The sequence below is a fragment of the Aphanomyces astaci genome (assembly GCF_000520075.1).
Source record: "Aphanomyces astaci strain APO3 unplaced genomic scaffold supercont1.52, whole genome shotgun sequence".
Lineage (NCBI taxonomy): Eukaryota > Oomycota > Saprolegniomycetes > Saprolegniales > Verrucalvaceae > Aphanomyces > Aphanomyces astaci.
In genome coordinates this window covers 51,003-68,174 of record NW_009798315.1, presented here as the reverse complement: position 1 = coordinate 68,174, position 17,172 = coordinate 51,003, and the positions used below count along the sequence as shown (strand labels likewise).

Below are 17,172 nucleotides of genomic sequence, written 5' to 3'. Positions count from 1 at the left end.
ATTGCCTAATGGACGTGCAAATGCCGTTAGAGTAGATGCTGTGGAATATGTGCTTTGATACCAATCCAATCGCTGCTGTGTTCGTTGTTCTTGCTGTTGTGTCTGGCGCTTGTTTCAGAATGATTCACTTTTAATTCCAACGTGGAAAACTTTTTATCCTCTATAAACAAGTGTAAATCCTGTCGAGACTTAATAACCTAACCCTCCAAAAAATATGCATTTGGCAATACAGTATTCAAGTAATTTGTGTGCGCCGTAAATAGATCCCCAAAATCTTGGTAATTTTGGTTTGTTATTGGAATTCTAAGACACTACATCTGCCAGGAACATGTCACCACACATCAGGCTGGATTCACCAGAATCTCCCATACACTCAGCACTTGTTAGATCGTGAATCCGATACCTTGCTGCTGAGATATCGCCCATCAAAGCGAGATGCCCGATTTGAGGCGTCGTAAATAGATCCTTTACGTTAAGCTTAACTTAGAGAGGTTTTGCACGTGTCCGTTCCACTTATCTGCCAAAACCGGAAGTCGACCTGTCAAACTTTATGTAGAACGCGAACGCGTCCTCTTAAATCTGATTGCCATTCCGCGAAAAGTGCAGATCTCACGGACTGGCATTCCAGTCTGCTCCGTGATAGCTGCATATGCTTGGCGGTTCTTGACCAATCAAGAACTGTACGACCCTCTAACTAAACTTGACACTTCAGGTTTGAACGGCGGGTGGTGCAGTTCTTGAGTGGCATGGAGACAGACACCTCAGCGCCACCACGTCTTCAATGACAAAGAAGATGGCATGCTTCTTCGTCAGGTGAATGTTGACCACCCATTCCAAGCGAAGAAAGGCAAGGTAATGAAGTCGTGGGCGTCCGTCGCAAACCAACTTGCTTCCCGGGAAGCAAGCTGTGGATGAATATCAGAATAATATTTACTTATACGGGTATTTGTGAGCAGAACGCCAACGCATTCGTGCAAGACAACTAAAAGGGAAATCGATACTACTACTTCCGTTTTACGAAACAAAATGCTTCGTGACTGCATTGATTGTGAATCTATTTCGGATTTGTTTCGTAAATCGTGTATATCTATCTACTGGTACGTTTGATATTCCGTTCGAACTGCCTCTGTCACAAAAAGCGCATCGTTAGGAGCAGAACGCAACTGCGAGCGGACACTTGCAAAACCTCAAGTATATATATATATATACTTGAGGTTATATATATATATATACTTGAGGTTTTATATATATAGATATATATATATATATATTCACTCCGGAGTACTAGTACTGTACTTTGAGTCGAGTGTACTGTACGGTACATACAAAGCGGTACGTTAATTCGACGAGTTGGAAGTCATGCCAGTTGACGCGAGACTGCTCGTCAGTTGTGCAGTCGTCACAGTATTCACACCGAGGTAATCCTGTAACCGAGTGCGGTGTTGGGCGTCGTGCAACACGTCTTCCAACATGTCGAGCATCATCGTCGTGTCAAATTCTGCAAGCAAGTTCGCAAACGCATCATATGTACGACATTGGGCGTCTGTCAGCTTGTACGTTTGCTATACAGCAACCAACGAACGATACACTCATTTTAGTCGACGCCCAAATACATGTCCTTTCACCATGAACGACGTACTGCCACGGTTTGAACGTCGAGCACATTCAACGACACAACTGATCTATTGTCGTCGTCCAGGGGTTTCTTGCTGGGCTTTTTTGTTCTTCGCTTCGACGTGGGTTCCCTCATAGCACTGAAAGTGGCGGGCTGCAACGGAAATGCAATGTAACTATCTGACGACACCACCCACTCCTCTTATCATGTCAAGAATATTCAAAACATGTAACCGGAATCTGTAACGATAATTGCCACGAATAAATATACTACCTCCAGACGGAAATAGTAGTACCGGTAGCTTTGGGAAGAATGTGTATAATTTTCTCAAATTTGCACTTTTTGAAAATCTAAAAAATCCAGTCAAAAGGTTTCATTTTCATTAACTTAATGTGATTGGCTTGAATTGGCAAAAATATGAAACGATGCAAAATTGTGACTTGAGCAATACTGTACTCACCTTCAATTCAAAGATGATAATTCGCAACCTTGAGAGTGATGTGCTATCTAAGGGTGGATGACATGAGATGACCTCAATGTCCTTACTAACTTTCACTGAAAATGTCGCCTCTCCTATACATGGGTGGTATCCACATGACTTGACTTCATTTTAGTATGACTCTCAATGAGCAGCTGTAAATCAGATTTGGAGTGTAGGTCTTGAATGGAAGCGTTAATTCTGTATGAGTTTCACTATACAAGCGTGGATATTTAAATAAAAATATCAGGTTTATAATATTGACTTGTTCTTTGCAGCGACAATGATTTATTCTATTTTCAGGGTCTGTCATTAGGCACTTCTATTTCCGTCCTTGGACGATTTTGAAAGGGTAACGTTACTTCTATTTCCGTCTGAGTTTATTCACTTGGCTTTTCAACCACATCATCTTTCCATCATGCCAACCTCGGTACTTCGCAAGCCGCAATCGGGGATCGTATCCCAATTTACTACTTAATCTTGGTTTTGGAGTGTATGTACATTTCGGCACTGGGGGTATTTGGAATCAGCGGTTGGTTAAAAGTATGATTTGTTCATTGGTTCGGGGAAATTAATCGAAATTATATATTCTTTTTTATCAAAATCGGCATCTTATCGTTCCTATTTTTGTGAATAATACTGTATACACTGACAAAAAATTTAGAAGCCCAAAGGCCCCACAGATAAAAGCAGAGAATTCTACCCACCTAATGTGATAGTAATGTGTACCGTACAAGGGATTCTTGCAGTTTTACATATTAGTGTAGTCGAAATGGTCAATCAAATATATCAGATCAAGAGAATCAAGATCCGAGGTTTGATTTTTAAACCTGAGTTTACAGTTAATACCAGTACTAGTAACTAATACTCGGTACTACACTACTGTAGTAACTTGTATTTATAAATACTACGTACAGTTAATAATGGTATCCTGGTACCCAGTACTCGTGAGTAGTTTTTTACTTCGAAGTAGATTATAGTTACAATTTACCAGTACACCGTTGACCGTAATGAACTTACAGTTTGTACGGATTGAGAATTAGTGCGGTCCTCAATAATACATGTGTGATGGAATTCCAGAAATTTGTGGTTGGTAATTAGTGCGGACAAATTTCGTGTATGGTAATTTTGGGTGTCTGGGGTGTATGTATGCCACGATGCCCAATTGCTATGGTACAGTAGTCATAGCAAGCCATCAAGTCTGTAACCCTTGTACAGTGTACATGATCTGTCTGCACTATTGACAGTTTACATCACTGCCGATTTGTGATGTGACATTTCATGCCAAATCCCACATACAAAAATCAAGATAATAATCCTTACTAATTCTCAATATTCAAAATTGGTGTGATACGCACTATTTCTCCAAGCCCATAATTAGTGCAGATTGAGATATAGTGCGGTCCGCGCTAATACATGTGCCGTAGGTCTGGTGACGAGGTTGAAAAGTAGAGTGGTCCGCACTAATTACGGTCATCGGTGTAGCTGTAAATCAGTGATGTTAATTACTTGGAATAATCCCCTAACTGTATTGTGGATTCGATACGAATTTCCAGACCCCGTCGAATCGAATCTCGCCGCTGAATCGAATCACGAATCGACGCTATTGGCTAATCCATTTTTGAGTGGATTTGATTGGCTGGACAAATATTTTCAACCAATCAGAACTCCGGCGTGATTTATTATTGATTCGACAAACCAGTCGAATTTTGGAAGTTTATAGTGAATTCACAATAAACAAACCATTTAAATTCCTAGAAGGTATTTGAAAATCAATTAAAACATCGACAACGAATTTACGCCAATCAAACAACATGCTGGTGTATCTTGGCTTTGATTGGCCATCGGAAACTTGCACGAAGGAACATGCTGCTGCTACGACGAGTACCATGGCAGCAGCACCGTGGCCGCGCGGCTAGCTCCGTCAGACGGAAGTCCTTACTCGATGCCCCTTCCGAACGTCAAGCCAAGTTAGGTATGTTCCCATTGCCTCACTGTCCATGGTCCATCTGACTTGGGATAGTGTGTGCGAAATGCGAGCACCACTTGGTCGAGACGTCGGACCTGTTCTTCCTCCACTGGTTCGTTCTCCTCCATCATCCACTTGATTCTCCCCTTAACATGCTCTATGCCGCTGTAGGCAACGCGGTGTGCATGTCGCGAGCTTTCAAAACGCCGCGCTAGAACACCTCAAGTCCACGGAACACCCGCTCGCATCGATCCAGCCGTGGAAGCAAGCCAAGCTGAACTGCACCAAGTGCGACTCTGGCGTTGCCACACGAGCTACCGTTCGCGGGTACGTTGATTGGATCTCCATCAAAAACGAACGATGGGCGATGGATTCCTTTATGTAGCCAAGAAGCCACGCTGTTTTCAGCCAAGCACGTGTCGTTGAAGCTGCCGCTGGGATTTAACCCCATCGTGTCCATCTCGGGCGTACCCTCCGACGTGTTTCGCTTTTCTTCGTACGTTCTAGAGCAACTTCTACAGCCACTCAGTCCAATAGGTGGTCAGATCTCATGGCGCAAGTTATTGCCACCCCAGCGTTGAAAGCAGTGCTAAAGATCCGAGAGGTAATCAATCGCTTTGTATTGCTACCACAAGTAGAACCTTATGACGGTATTGATAGTCCTTTTAATTTGGTACTACATTACATATACACTATACTGCCGTTTCAGTCGAAACTTTGGACGTTTGTGCTGATTCACCAAATCCATCGATCAATTCTTTCTATTGAGTTTTGTATGTCAGGTACTTGTAGTTTCACACTAATACAAATCACACACTAATTTCAATGTGGAATGGCTTGATTGGCTACTTTATTCGTGTGCTGGGTTTTGATTGGTCGATCGATTGTCTGTCGATTTGGTGCTGCTCCTTCAATTGAGCACTCCAAATTCGAATCGATTTGACAGTATACATATATACAAGAGTTAACGACTACTGTATATAATAATACTCTTGCGCCTTGTAAGACTCACTCCCATGTATATTTATATATATATATATGGTGCTCTGTAGGATAAGAAGCTCCCCGCAACTACTACCAGCACGACGACGTCACCATCTCCACCCGTCGACCACAAAGCTATCAACACTAAAATACTCTTGGGTCAATCCGCCATTGACGTACTTCAATTGGTGTCGAACGAGGTAGATATATATATCCATTTATTTCGTCGTATCTCATAGTATCCCGTATATATATATATATATAACAACTAATAATACATTGTTAATCGTGTATTATAGAAACATTTGAACCACGTGAACGTATTAACTGCGTTCCAGCGGTTTGCCATGTTCCACCAACGAACGCTGCAAGACATTGCGCAACTGGTACATTATTCCGTGCTTTGTATTTAAATATACCAATATTCGATCTCTCAATGAAAACAACATATCTGGAAATATCAATCTATATATATAAACCTATTTCGTATATGTTCGTATTAATCTCATTCTTACCGTCTTTGTCGTACCTCTGCACCATGTAATTAAATCTGAACATTTCATTTAAATATTACATGTGCATACTTTATTTAAGATTATATTGCATTATATATCGTTATATTTAAATTTACATTTCATGGAGCACATCAACGACAAATTGTGACACTGGTCTGTATTTGTTCTGCATTGATTCAATATATATATATATATATATATATATATATATATATACTGTATATTGTCCTTTTGCCTATGGACTTGGCAGAAAATCGATTTGAGTCAGGGTTTTTAAGCTTATCAATCGGTGGTATACACATTTAAAGAGGAAATATTTCTATTGGCCAAGCCAAACAACATGTTGATCGATGATTGGTTGAAATGTTTCGTTGGTGCACTTTGATTGGACAGGACATTCTACAATATTCATTTGTCATATTCCAGTGGGAAAGCCACATTGAAACGGATATCTATTTGACCATATATAGAAAAAGCAGCGCATCCCAAACGTCGTGCAAGTCGATGAAGAGGACGCGGCGCGGTTAGATCTGTACAAAGTCCAACTGCAGCGCTACCACCATGACCTGAACCTGATTTATTCGAGTCGGTAGGCCAAAACCACAGTGTTATTCCAGTATATTCTGTGAAAAAATCCGCAAAAATCGATAAGACTGGCAACGAAAACGATAAGACTGACTTTTTTTTATGTGGTAGGTTTTGGAACTTGGTCGACGAGATGGAGCGGCAATGTCAAATGCACATGCATTACGTCCCGTCGCGATACTTGTTTTACTTGCTCAAGTCGTTGCTGGCTTTGCACGTGGCCCCATCCAAACTCATGGAGTACGGTACCTACCTCCTGCCAACTTAACTGTATTAAATCGCAATCGACTTGAAACGATGGAGTTTTGAGTCTGGCTGACGTTATATTCTTCGAAAACGAATACTACTTTGGTGTGGTGGAGTTTTGTTTTCAGAGTGTATTCGTTTTGACAGGAATTTGGCATCTCAAGTCACGTTTCGACTGCCCCAAGAGCGGTATTCCGTCGACAAAGTGGCGCATTTTCTGCATGGATTTGCCATCCTCTGTGCTGCGGTAAGACTTGTTATTACAGTGTTATAACCTCAACAATATATATATATATATATATATATCCAGCGATTTGGAATGCAATCATTCCGAATTATATCTTTCTACAGTATTACAACTGTAAACAATATATTAATATGTACTAGTGATTTGCAATGTAGTCATTTAAATATATATATATATATATATTTATTTACCTTGCAACGATACATACTTGTATTGTCCTTTCGGCCATAAATAGGGATTTGTATGTTGATTCGCCAAATCCATCGATCCATAATTTGTATTGAAATTTGTATGCAAAAAAATATACAACCCCTTCATGCTAATTGAAGTCACACACTAATTCGATGGTTGCAATACTTTAATTGGCCACTTGATTCGTGTTCTGTGTTTTGATTGGTCGAAGGATTGTGCGCCGATTTGGTGCTGCTCCTATTACTGAGCACTCCAAAATTGTTATAACCACGACATGTCCAAGTATATAATGTCCTTTTACCCAATATTTGGACTTTTGTGCTGATTCGCCAAATCTATCGATCGATTCGTTTTGCATGTAAAGATCGTCCAGTATCACACTAATTTCAATCACACACTAATTCAATGTTGAATTGGTCAAAGAGTTGACTTGATTGGCCACTTGATTCGTGTTGATGTTTTTGATTGGTCGATGGATTCTCTGCCGATTCGGTGCTGCTCATTCGAATCAGCACCCCACTTCAATCTCGAATCGACTTGACAATATCCAGGATGACCAGCATGTCTTGCTACGACCTTGTTTTCTATATATGGATATATATATATATTTATTTATATATATATATACTTCTACGTAGGACGAAAGTGCCAAATCGTGGATCGACCCGACGTTTCACCACGCGTGCTCGTATATGTTGACACAAAACCCGAGTCCAGAACTGCTGGCGATGGCGGCCTGGGCATGTGTAGTGGCCAAGGTACGTGTTATGTGTTGTCCTCTTTTTACTTATAAAAGATAAAAAAATAAAAATAAATACTTACACGACTATAACTTTTCCCCTAACATTGGACACGTTTGAGCTGGTTTGCCAATTCTATGGATTGTTTGTACGGAATGACTGGGTAGTTGTATGTACAGAATTGTCCTGTGGTGATGCCAATCACACGAATTAAAGTCATGTACACTAATTGAAGTCGTAACAAGGTAGTGGTAGGGGAACCATTCGATGGGAAGGATGAGTTCTTACTACATACACATTTGATTGGCTCAATATTACTTCTACCGAGTCTTTCATCTGTGCTGGTTTTTTATGTAGTACAATTGGCCCAACGCTTCCCAGTGTTTTGATTAATCAATCAGTGTATTATAGTTCGTATATTATCTTTTTTTATTTGGACTTACTTGCGAGCTAATTCGAGTTGTGTCAGATATTCGAAGCTAATTCTATGTACGATATACACAATTACATATGTACTTTTCGGTTGGACCAAGGTATGGTGATCGTTGATTGGTTCAAATTTATAAAGTAGATCAGTTGCCGATTTCATGAATTGATTCAACTGCAAGGTTTAAATTGGAACACAATATATACACTGTATGATGAGATATGATGTGCTTGACAAAATATCTGTTTTTCTCCAAATTGCCCAGTCCGAATTCAACGGAATACGGCAAACTCTTTCGTTGCAGTATAAGTCTATAAGTCTATTATAGTATATGTAGTATCTACGGTATACTCATGCAAAACATGGTTGGAGGTAGGTGCATCATATAGAGTTATTTCACGCGGCGCTGCAAGCTGCCAACGACCACCCAAACCCGGGCGTTGCCTTGTCCACACAATTGTATCAAGTGCATCTGGATGCTACGCTGTCCAATTTGCCTTGTCAACGTAAGCTTCAATGTTATTGTTTTGAAATCATACTTGGTTGGGAGGCTATTTCACTACCAAATAAGCCATGTTTATTGTCGGAAAAGGACGGATTGGTGTGGTTAGTTGTTCAGACGTTTGGATGAACATGGGATGTTTATGTACTTTTGTACCCTAACTTGGTTAGTTGTTCAGACATACTTATGTACTCTAACTTGGTTAGTTGTTCAGACATACTTATGTACCCTAACTTATGTTTCGGGTCTGGTAGATGTGCTGGCACCGTCGCGAGTGGAAGCGTTCAAGCAAGCGTTGGTGCGGCAGGTCCGATACTATAAACGATCTAGAGTTCACTGCTGCTGGAGGACGACTAGTGTTTTTTGTTTGGGCCTATGCTTGAAGGATATATATAGATATATATACGAAAATTATTTGGCTGAATGTTATTTGGCTGTGAATGAAGATTTTGTGGGTGATTTATATATATATATATATATATATACGAAAGTGATTTGGCTGAACGTTATTTGGCTGTGGATGAGGATTCTGTGGACAAATAATACGACTGATATTTGACTACGAATGAAGATGCTGTGGAGAATATATATATATATTTACATACGAATGTTATTTGGCTGATTGCTTGGGTATGAATGAAGATTTTGTGGAGAATATGTATATCTATCTATGCATATACGAACGTTATATCGGTGAATATTTCGGCTACGAATGAAGATTATATATCTTATATATATATATACGAATGGGATTTAGCTGTAGATGAAGATTCTGTGGATTATATATATATATATATATATATTGACGTGGATTTTAGCAACACGGAAATGTTTCGTCGACATTGCATGGCGTTGTGTCCAATACGCTGCTGCAAATGAACGTGCCGCATATCAACGAATACGTGATGGAACTTGGGTACTAGTATATTATATATATATCTTCATCGTTTTGGATATATATATATTCACAGTCTATCTTCTTGTACGATGTTGTAGGTATTCATTGGACATTGCGTTGGTGGACGACCGCATTGGCATTGAAGTGAACGGCCCGAGTCATTACCAGTTGCGCAGCAATCCGTCGGAACGGTAGGAGCAATTTCTTTCTCGTTTTAAAGCAATGTATCCGTCGTTTCTATTGAAAATATAATATATATTTCCAATAAAATAAAAAATATAATGTCGTCTTCACTCGTTGTTTGTAGGTATTTGTTGGGCGCGTCAATGTTAAAAATGAGGCATGTGCAGCGGGCAGGGTGGACATTGATTCAAGTACAATTCAATATATATATATATATATTACTGGTTTTATGGATATGATATTATCATGGACTAATATATGTGGATGATATTGTTAGGTCGCGTACGAAGACTTGAGTAAACTGCCAGCCGGAAAGCCGCGTCAAGAGTTTGTCAGTATGCTCTTGGAAGTGGCCATGGCGCACCGGGTCCAGTAGTATTACTATTAGTATTACTAGATCGGGAAGTTACGATACGACACAACCGGACACACATATACTACGTAGTACTTGAAGTAATAATGTACTACGTGGGTACTGATGATAAAAAGAAAATCGATGAGTTGACGGAAGGCTGGTTGTAGTGGTGTCCCCGTGTTTTATATATTAAACCAAAACAACAAGATTTATATATTGCCCCCATGTTGTTCGCAGTGAGCATGCATACTGCACTGTACATACTCGGCGATGATTATTTACTAAGTATTTAATACTAACGTTATACAAGCACCCGCCCAGCGTATTACTATGTACACTAAACAACTGTACATACATTAGCTAGTTCTCAAGACACTCTAAATTTCATTCGACAACTAAACTTCTAACTAAACGTATGTTATTGACCCTGCCCTCCTCTTTTGTGCGACACGGTGTACTAGCAAATCAGCACCCTAGAACTCCCACCACTAACATCCCTCCTTCACTCGACTTGTTTGCTTCGTCTCTTGCGCACTTGTCCCCCTTGACACTAATAATACCTCTATAGGATCATTTCACCATTCCCCCGCGTACAGTACAGTACGATGTTTGTTGCCGTTGCTTTGGAAAAAGCATAGTTTTCATACATGTATAGAGCATGACCATGATTGTCGGTATTATAAAACTATGACCAAAGTTGCCGGCCCCCTTTCGAATACTGTACAGGGAAGACATTATTGGCCCCATTCAGCCGTACTAGCAACTCAGCAGAAAAGAGTACGGGGCTAGGGCATGGCATCTGTCGAGAAGAGTAAGTCGTGGCAACTCCAAAGGACAAGCCCCGCTTAGATTGTAAGACAACCAGGAAACAATCGCCATCACTCCCGAGTGTGTTGCTGTGACATGCAATCACTGGTCAGCCACTCAATACAGTACCACTCGGAGTAGTATATTCTTGTTACTATTAGTCCTATTAACTGTAAAAAACTGTAGTACTGTTACAGTTAATGCATACTATTAATAGTTACCATTATTGTTTCGTTGTGTACTACATGTAGTACTACTACTCACTCTTGTGAAATGGGTTGCGGCAACTACAGTCATCATCAAAGCAAGTTCCGCAAGTGTGCTTCAACCAATATTGCAATTCCAACCTAAACCCCCAGTAACGTTAACAGGTAACGTACTACTCCAGAGTACTACGTAGTACTACTGTACTGGTAGTAACAAGTACACGTACAGTAGTTACTAGTAGACCTTGCTTGGTTGTTTGTGTGACTCTTTGGACTAAGGTGGATTTCATACCGCGCTATATAGTATGGGACGTACAGCGACAGTTACCCTGAATTCATCACAGTATGACGTTACGATTACACTTCGTCGTACTGTATCTATGTTAAGTCCAACCAAGCAGGAGTTACAGGTGTAGTATCGTCAAGATTAGCAATCACTGCGACCCCACGACATGCAACAATGCTGCTATGAATCCCCTTGTTCACAGTACCTTGAGCACAACAGCACCTGTTTAGACGAAACTTATGTGACCGCGTGCGGCCCTGGCACAATCAGTTTGTACTCGACATTTTTCCTATGTTTCATTGCTCAATTTTCAGGCTGTGTATATATTACCATGACTGGTAGTCCCAGTAGCAACCCCTCGATTATTCCAATGTGCCAATTCAATCGATGCCTCTCCCCTGCCATCCATCATGGCAAGTGCGACTACCACCGCATGCGAAGTGGGTGCATGGTGAAGCACTGCCCCAACCAAGTGTATGCCCGAAAGCTGTGCGTCAAGCACGGGGGCAAGCGGCAGTGCCAAGCCGACGGCTGCGATGCCAATGCACGAAGACACGGGTTCTGCTGCAAGCATGGCCAGAAACCAGCCAAGAAGCCCTGCCTCGTCGAAGGTTGTGTCAAATTTGCACATTCGCGGCGATTCTGCGCGGCCCACTGTGGCAGCCGTAGCCACACGTATAACGACATTTTCCTCGATCCGAGCACTGCTGCCGTGCTTAGCTCTACGCGTTGCAAAGTCCATGGCGACCACTGGAATGGGGATGCCGTACCTACCGGATTCGTTGCCATGTTGGCGGTGGACAATGTCGATTCGCATAGCTCTGTAGCTGACGAGGATGATGCATCGTTTGTGGGCGCGTGTTGGGGCGACGGGTTGGACAAGGGATGGCAAGTTGAAAGCGTCGACTTGACCTGTGAAGACGCGATGATTTTAGAGTTCTTATTAATGTGAATCGATTGTAATTGCATGCGCGTTTGGTACTCGGAACATGACACTGGGGTGGTAGGACTGACCACCTACTACCGCTAACTAGTTACAGTAATGATAGCACGAGTACATCACAACTAAGGGTAGTACGTACTAGGAACGTTACTCCGACGACGGCTGAATTTTTCTAGCTCGTCCAAGCTGAAGGTTTACACAAAAAGTTTACTACACCATTACCCGATCAAGTTGGACGTTTTTCCAATCAATGTCACTGCACCACATTGATTGTAACAAAAACTACATTGATCCGAACTATTGTGCATTCCAACCCTTGTCAAAAAAATATTTTATATCCATTGGAGAAAAAGTCCAACTTGATCGGGTAATAATGGAGTAACGTTAGTACTTACTATACGTAAAGTATTCCAATTCGTCCATCTGGTATTGATTGACTAGTAAAACGACTTCAACTCACGGTGCCGCGTTGGCATATATGTACACTGCACATTGATGCGTTTGGCGTAGCGTTGGTTCGTCATGGGGAAATTCCAAGCAATTGCTGTAACAGATTTAAGAGTTGATTGGCCCACAGCTTATCAAAGCGAGTTGGACGAAATACAGTAGTTTGGGCGACCTTGGAAATACCTACAGTATCCCTCGGAGTAACGTAACCAAATTCTATGACCAGCATTTGCTTCAAAGACCGACATTCCAGGTCGTCCGGTACACAGGGTAAGGGTTTTTGAACGTCGGCGTGTCAATAGAAAGTTACCTGCCGTTGCGACGAATGTTTCAACTCACTAGACGAACCGTCGAGCCCAACCACACTAGTAGCAACCAACACTCGACTTTTAGTGTGATTTCCAACAACACAGTCCAATCTTTGAAGAGTGGGATTACGTTCTCGGGGTATTTGTTGATGATTGCGTGGCGTTGAAGTCAGTAAATTTTCACCACGTCAAAGTGAAAGTGACATGGCTGACTACGGACAAGTACTAACGTTACCGTAGTATCATGACGACACTACCAACGCTCAAAACGACTGAATGGAGTAGGTTCAAGTCGATTCTTCGTGAGCGAAGGCGCCGTCGAAATCTACCTCGTTTTTGCCTAACTGGACTTTGTCCCCAACTTGGTTTTATGTCTACGCTTGCTCGCTAAACATGTCCGGTAAATCAGCCATTGAAATGCGTCCGACCCATTTGGGCTCCTACGGGGCAGGACTCGACGCAGCTCAAACATGTCTGTACGACTTCCATGTCCACCCATACCGCGGTCACCTGAACCTGTCTACCGGGTACGGAGGATACGAGCAGCGCGAGTTCGTCGTCCCAGCAGGTCATGCATCCAAATGTTACCAGTAGCCATTGCAAAGTAGCGGTGGCATGGCCCGTAAAGTCACGCAGGAATACAGTGTAGAATGCCGTTGCGTCGCTCGAAGCAAAGGGACTCTCATTCGGCGATTTCAGCAATGTAGATATATCAACATTGCATATATATGACATTTCGTAGAAGTTACTCCCTATATATATATATATATATATGCATGGATCGACGTGCTTGTAGTATTGGTGTTTTTTTCGCCCTTGGATTGACCAACTCTTGTGGTCTAATCGTCGAATAACTGTGTTAGATGTATTAATAAATGTAAATGTTGCAATCTAAAGTGTTGCATTGTATGGTCTTGTGCACAAAGTACTCCTTTGGCAATTATGCACATATATATATAAGAATATACTAGTATATATCACCATCCTTAGCTTGAACGTCGTACGTTCAACTTTGACGTCTACGTGCCGCCATCGTTTTCGTCCGACAGCCCGTTTCATTATTGTTCATCAATTCCCGTTCAAATTGCCACGGACCAGCGGTCGTTGACTGCGCGAGTGACGGACGTTGGCACCAAGGTAAATAGACAAGTTGCTAGGATATATTTCAATAACTTGCGAGAGTAAGTCCAATCCTCCTGCCCGAACTGAATAACGTTACGATGACAAGTACTATAAAACATGGATACACACTAGTACGACGTCAAGAAAGTCTCTCATACTAAATGGTATAAGATATATATATATTGTATCCATGCAGACTGTAAAATACAAGGGATAGACATAACGTGGACGTTCGCAAAACCCTATGGCCGTGTCACTAGCCTCGCTCGTTTGATGACCATGTACATTATTTGAGTACGATTGGACATGAGACGTGGATTAGAACAATTGCGGAACCGCGCCGGTGCCGCCGTGCATGTCGTGTGCATTCCTACTACGGGTCTTGGTATCATCGAAAGGCACGTCGGCTCGGCAAAGCGGACACGCCCATTGATCTCGATGCAAACCACCCGGTCACACACTCGTGGCAAATCATGTGGCAAGCCTCACGGGCCACTGCGTGGCGCCGCGGCAGATGCAGTAGTCTTACTTGGTCCAAGCCGCTGGGACTCACACCACGGCTACACACACCGCTGACACCACATCGCACACAATATCTTAGATTTAGTAGACCTAAACGAGGAGTACAACGTCAAAGCAAAACCAAGCATATATTGTTGTCAGTTTGTGTGGGTGGAGCTCGTGGTGTTGGTTCGGTGCGATCGGACTCATAGTGTTCTTTGATGTTTGACGACAACTCATACACAACTACATCTATTTTTAGGGTTGTAACCGGTCGATTCTCCGTTCCGTGAACGACGTCGCATCCAATGCCCTAATCTATTTTTAGGTATCTGACCTGAATCTGGAACGACGCCGTGTCTCATCCGATGCTTATAACATGCTGCAGCAGTGCGTACCACACTTCAGAGCTACAACAACCTGGTCACCGTCGAGCCCACTCGAGTGAGTCGTGTCGACCCGTAAACATGCATATCGTGTTACATAGTTGATGCGCTCCTTTTTTTTCTTTGTCACAGCAACACCAAGAGGTACTCGTCCCCGTCCTCGAATATACTGTAGTCGTTCATTCGTCTCACGACGGTGGCCCGACTACAAGAAGCCCCGTCGTCAATCCTGCACTGGCCGTGGGTGGTTGTGGTACTGGATGTGTTCTGGCAGATTCGGGGATCATTTCCGGCCTTCAGCAGGTGTACGGTTTCTGCTGGACGACTGCGGCTGAATCCAAATATCTCCATCGCCCACACAGACGTGGATGGAAGTCCACGACTCGAGGCGACGACAGATCGTTGCAACATGGGAATGCGGGAACGTCCGATGATGTCGTTTCCTACTCTGACGAGTCGTCAGAGTAGGTCCTTTCGTCAGTGACGACAGGACCACCCCCTCGAACCATCATCCCCACCACGGGTTCACTCGACCTGCGTGCGAGATGTGTCATTGAAAAGTCCAACTTTGTGTCGCTGTATCGTCGCGCACTCGATCGCCTACGTGTGGACATGTGACGCCTATCTTTGCGGCAGCTTCGACGTACGTACCTTCGAAGATGGATGTCTCCGTGCCGCCTGGAACGGGAGTGACCCTTGGCTTGCTGAGATTTCTTGGATGGATCCAAGAGGTCCATTTCTGATTCGCTGGAGTGTCCAAGCTCAACCAATCAAAACGATGAATCCATCGATTTCGCATTGGCATCTCTCATGAATTGACGCCGTCAGCAACACAGCCCGTCCTCGCCGCGTTGCGGTCGTGGGGCTGGCTGGCCAACGACACGCTGCCAGCGAGTATGGAGCACATGAACCTCGTGTTTGTGTGCTACTACGACGCGGATTACCTCCACGCCCACACGCGTCAGGTGGACTACACCAAGTGCGTCGGGCTCGGCGTGGCATCGTCGTACCTGGACGAATCATTCACACGACAGGAGTTGTTGCTCGGGTGTGTCCCTTGGAAAGGCATTGACGAGGGGTCCACCAGCACCTGCAGCAGCACCGTGCCGCTCACGCTCGCGACCGTCGCGTGGGACATGAGTCGATGTCAAAGGTCTGGTGGGCCAGTCGCCCATCTCGGATGTGCCGCTGACCAGCATCCTCGTGGCGTACAAGATGTCGCGCGGCCGTGCCGACTTTGCCGGCCAAATCCAGCGCGATTTGGTCTCCCTGTCGCCGCAGCATGCCGACATCTTGTTTACCCCAGATGCAGCGTCATTCCGCGACGTGGGGCTACTTTTTGACGTGCAAGTGTCCAAGGAGTTGGCTCAGTTTGGCATCCACGTATCGGATCGAACCGACACACCCGCCATGACGTTCCTCGTCGGCCATTCCGACGAAATCATCTTTGACTGCGACGCCAAGATGTATCACACTGTGCATGAGTACATTGCCACTAGAGTGGCGTCGGCAGAGGTGAAGCGAAAGGACGTGCTGTCGGCAGAGGCCGTGGCCGAGCTACAGACGGCAGCAGTCACAATCGCCGAGGACATTTTACAGTCGATGCGAGCCCCTGAAGTCAATTATCTGTGGGAAGTGCAGCCGACCAAGTGAAAAGCCGATGCCACCGAACGCATTGAAGCTGTACGTGATGATGTTTGTCGTGTAGTGTAGGGACAGTGTAGGGATGATGACAAGGAGTACGACGAGGGGGATGATGGTGGTGGTGGGTAGGTGTATGCCAAGTATGGCCTGTCGGAGCGATGCTACCGCCTCGCCTGTGGAAAGCGCAAAGGACATGTAGATGAGCAGACCCAGTTGCCTGCGACACTGCTCAAATGCTCCAGATGTAAAACGGCCACGTACTGCTCGGTGCCGTGCCAGTCTGTGGACTGGAAAGCACGACACAAGTGGTTGTGTCGTCCTGTTGGTGGAGGAAAAATCTAGTGCGAAACCAAGCGCGAAATAACACAGCTAGTTTTGAACCATGCATTATGATGAAAACTACTACTTCGAAGTACGTAGTACGATTTCTTATGGTGGTCATACGGTTGGACTAATATACTTTACTACCTCTGTCCAAAGTGATTGCACGAATGGACATTTCAGGTGTGAAATTAGGGTACTCTCACAAATTAGGAGTACTCTTGAATACAAAATTTCAAATAGAATCCAATTTGAGCCCCAAGGG

The 17,172-nt window shown here is 43.5% G+C and overlaps 4 protein-coding genes across 4 annotated transcripts; 3 read left to right on the top strand and 1 right to left on the bottom strand.

Annotated features, from left to right (window-relative positions):
- Window positions 1-1,337: 1,337 nt before the first annotated feature.
- On the bottom strand, window positions 1,338-1,750 carry H257_13905 (hypothetical protein; the record flags this gene model as incomplete). The annotated part of the gene is made up of 2 exons (XM_009841592.1): window positions 1,338-1,562; window positions 1,640-1,750. The coding sequence occupies 2 exons, from the start codon at window positions 1,748-1,750 to the stop codon at window positions 1,338-1,340; spliced, it is 336 nt and encodes a 111-aa protein (XP_009839894.1).
- Window positions 1,751-3,937: 2,187 nt separating this feature from the next.
- Window positions 3,938-10,156, top strand: H257_13904 (hypothetical protein). Its single transcript, XM_009841591.1, has 17 exons — window positions 3,938-4,068; window positions 4,117-4,174; window positions 4,234-4,389; window positions 4,448-4,558; window positions 4,600-4,666; window positions 5,115-5,246; window positions 5,346-5,432; window positions 6,032-6,150; window positions 6,258-6,386; window positions 6,540-6,639; window positions 7,470-7,589; window positions 8,375-8,504; window positions 8,755-8,807; window positions 9,319-9,416; window positions 9,497-9,589; window positions 9,706-9,772; window positions 9,859-10,156. The coding sequence occupies exons 1-17, from the start codon at window positions 3,960-3,962 to the stop codon at window positions 9,955-9,957; spliced, it is 1,728 nt and encodes a 575-aa protein (XP_009839893.1). The 5' UTR covers window positions 3,938-3,959; the 3' UTR covers window positions 9,958-10,156.
- Window positions 10,157-11,445: 1,289 nt separating this feature from the next.
- H257_13903 (hypothetical protein) lies at window positions 11,446-12,209 on the top strand. Its single transcript, XM_009841590.1, has one exon. The coding sequence runs from the start codon at window positions 11,567-11,569 to the stop codon at window positions 12,185-12,187; it is 621 nt and encodes a 206-aa protein (XP_009839892.1). The 5' UTR covers window positions 11,446-11,566; the 3' UTR covers window positions 12,188-12,209.
- Window positions 12,210-15,703: 3,494 nt separating this feature from the next.
- On the top strand, window positions 15,704-17,035 carry H257_13902 (hypothetical protein). Its single transcript, XM_009841589.1, has 2 exons — window positions 15,704-16,625; window positions 16,716-17,035. Exon 1 carries the CDS (start codon window positions 15,839-15,841, stop codon window positions 16,283-16,285), a length of 447 nt encoding a protein of 148 aa, XP_009839891.1. The 5' UTR covers window positions 15,704-15,838; the 3' UTR covers window positions 16,286-16,625; window positions 16,716-17,035.
- Window positions 17,036-17,172: the final 137 nt, after the last annotated feature.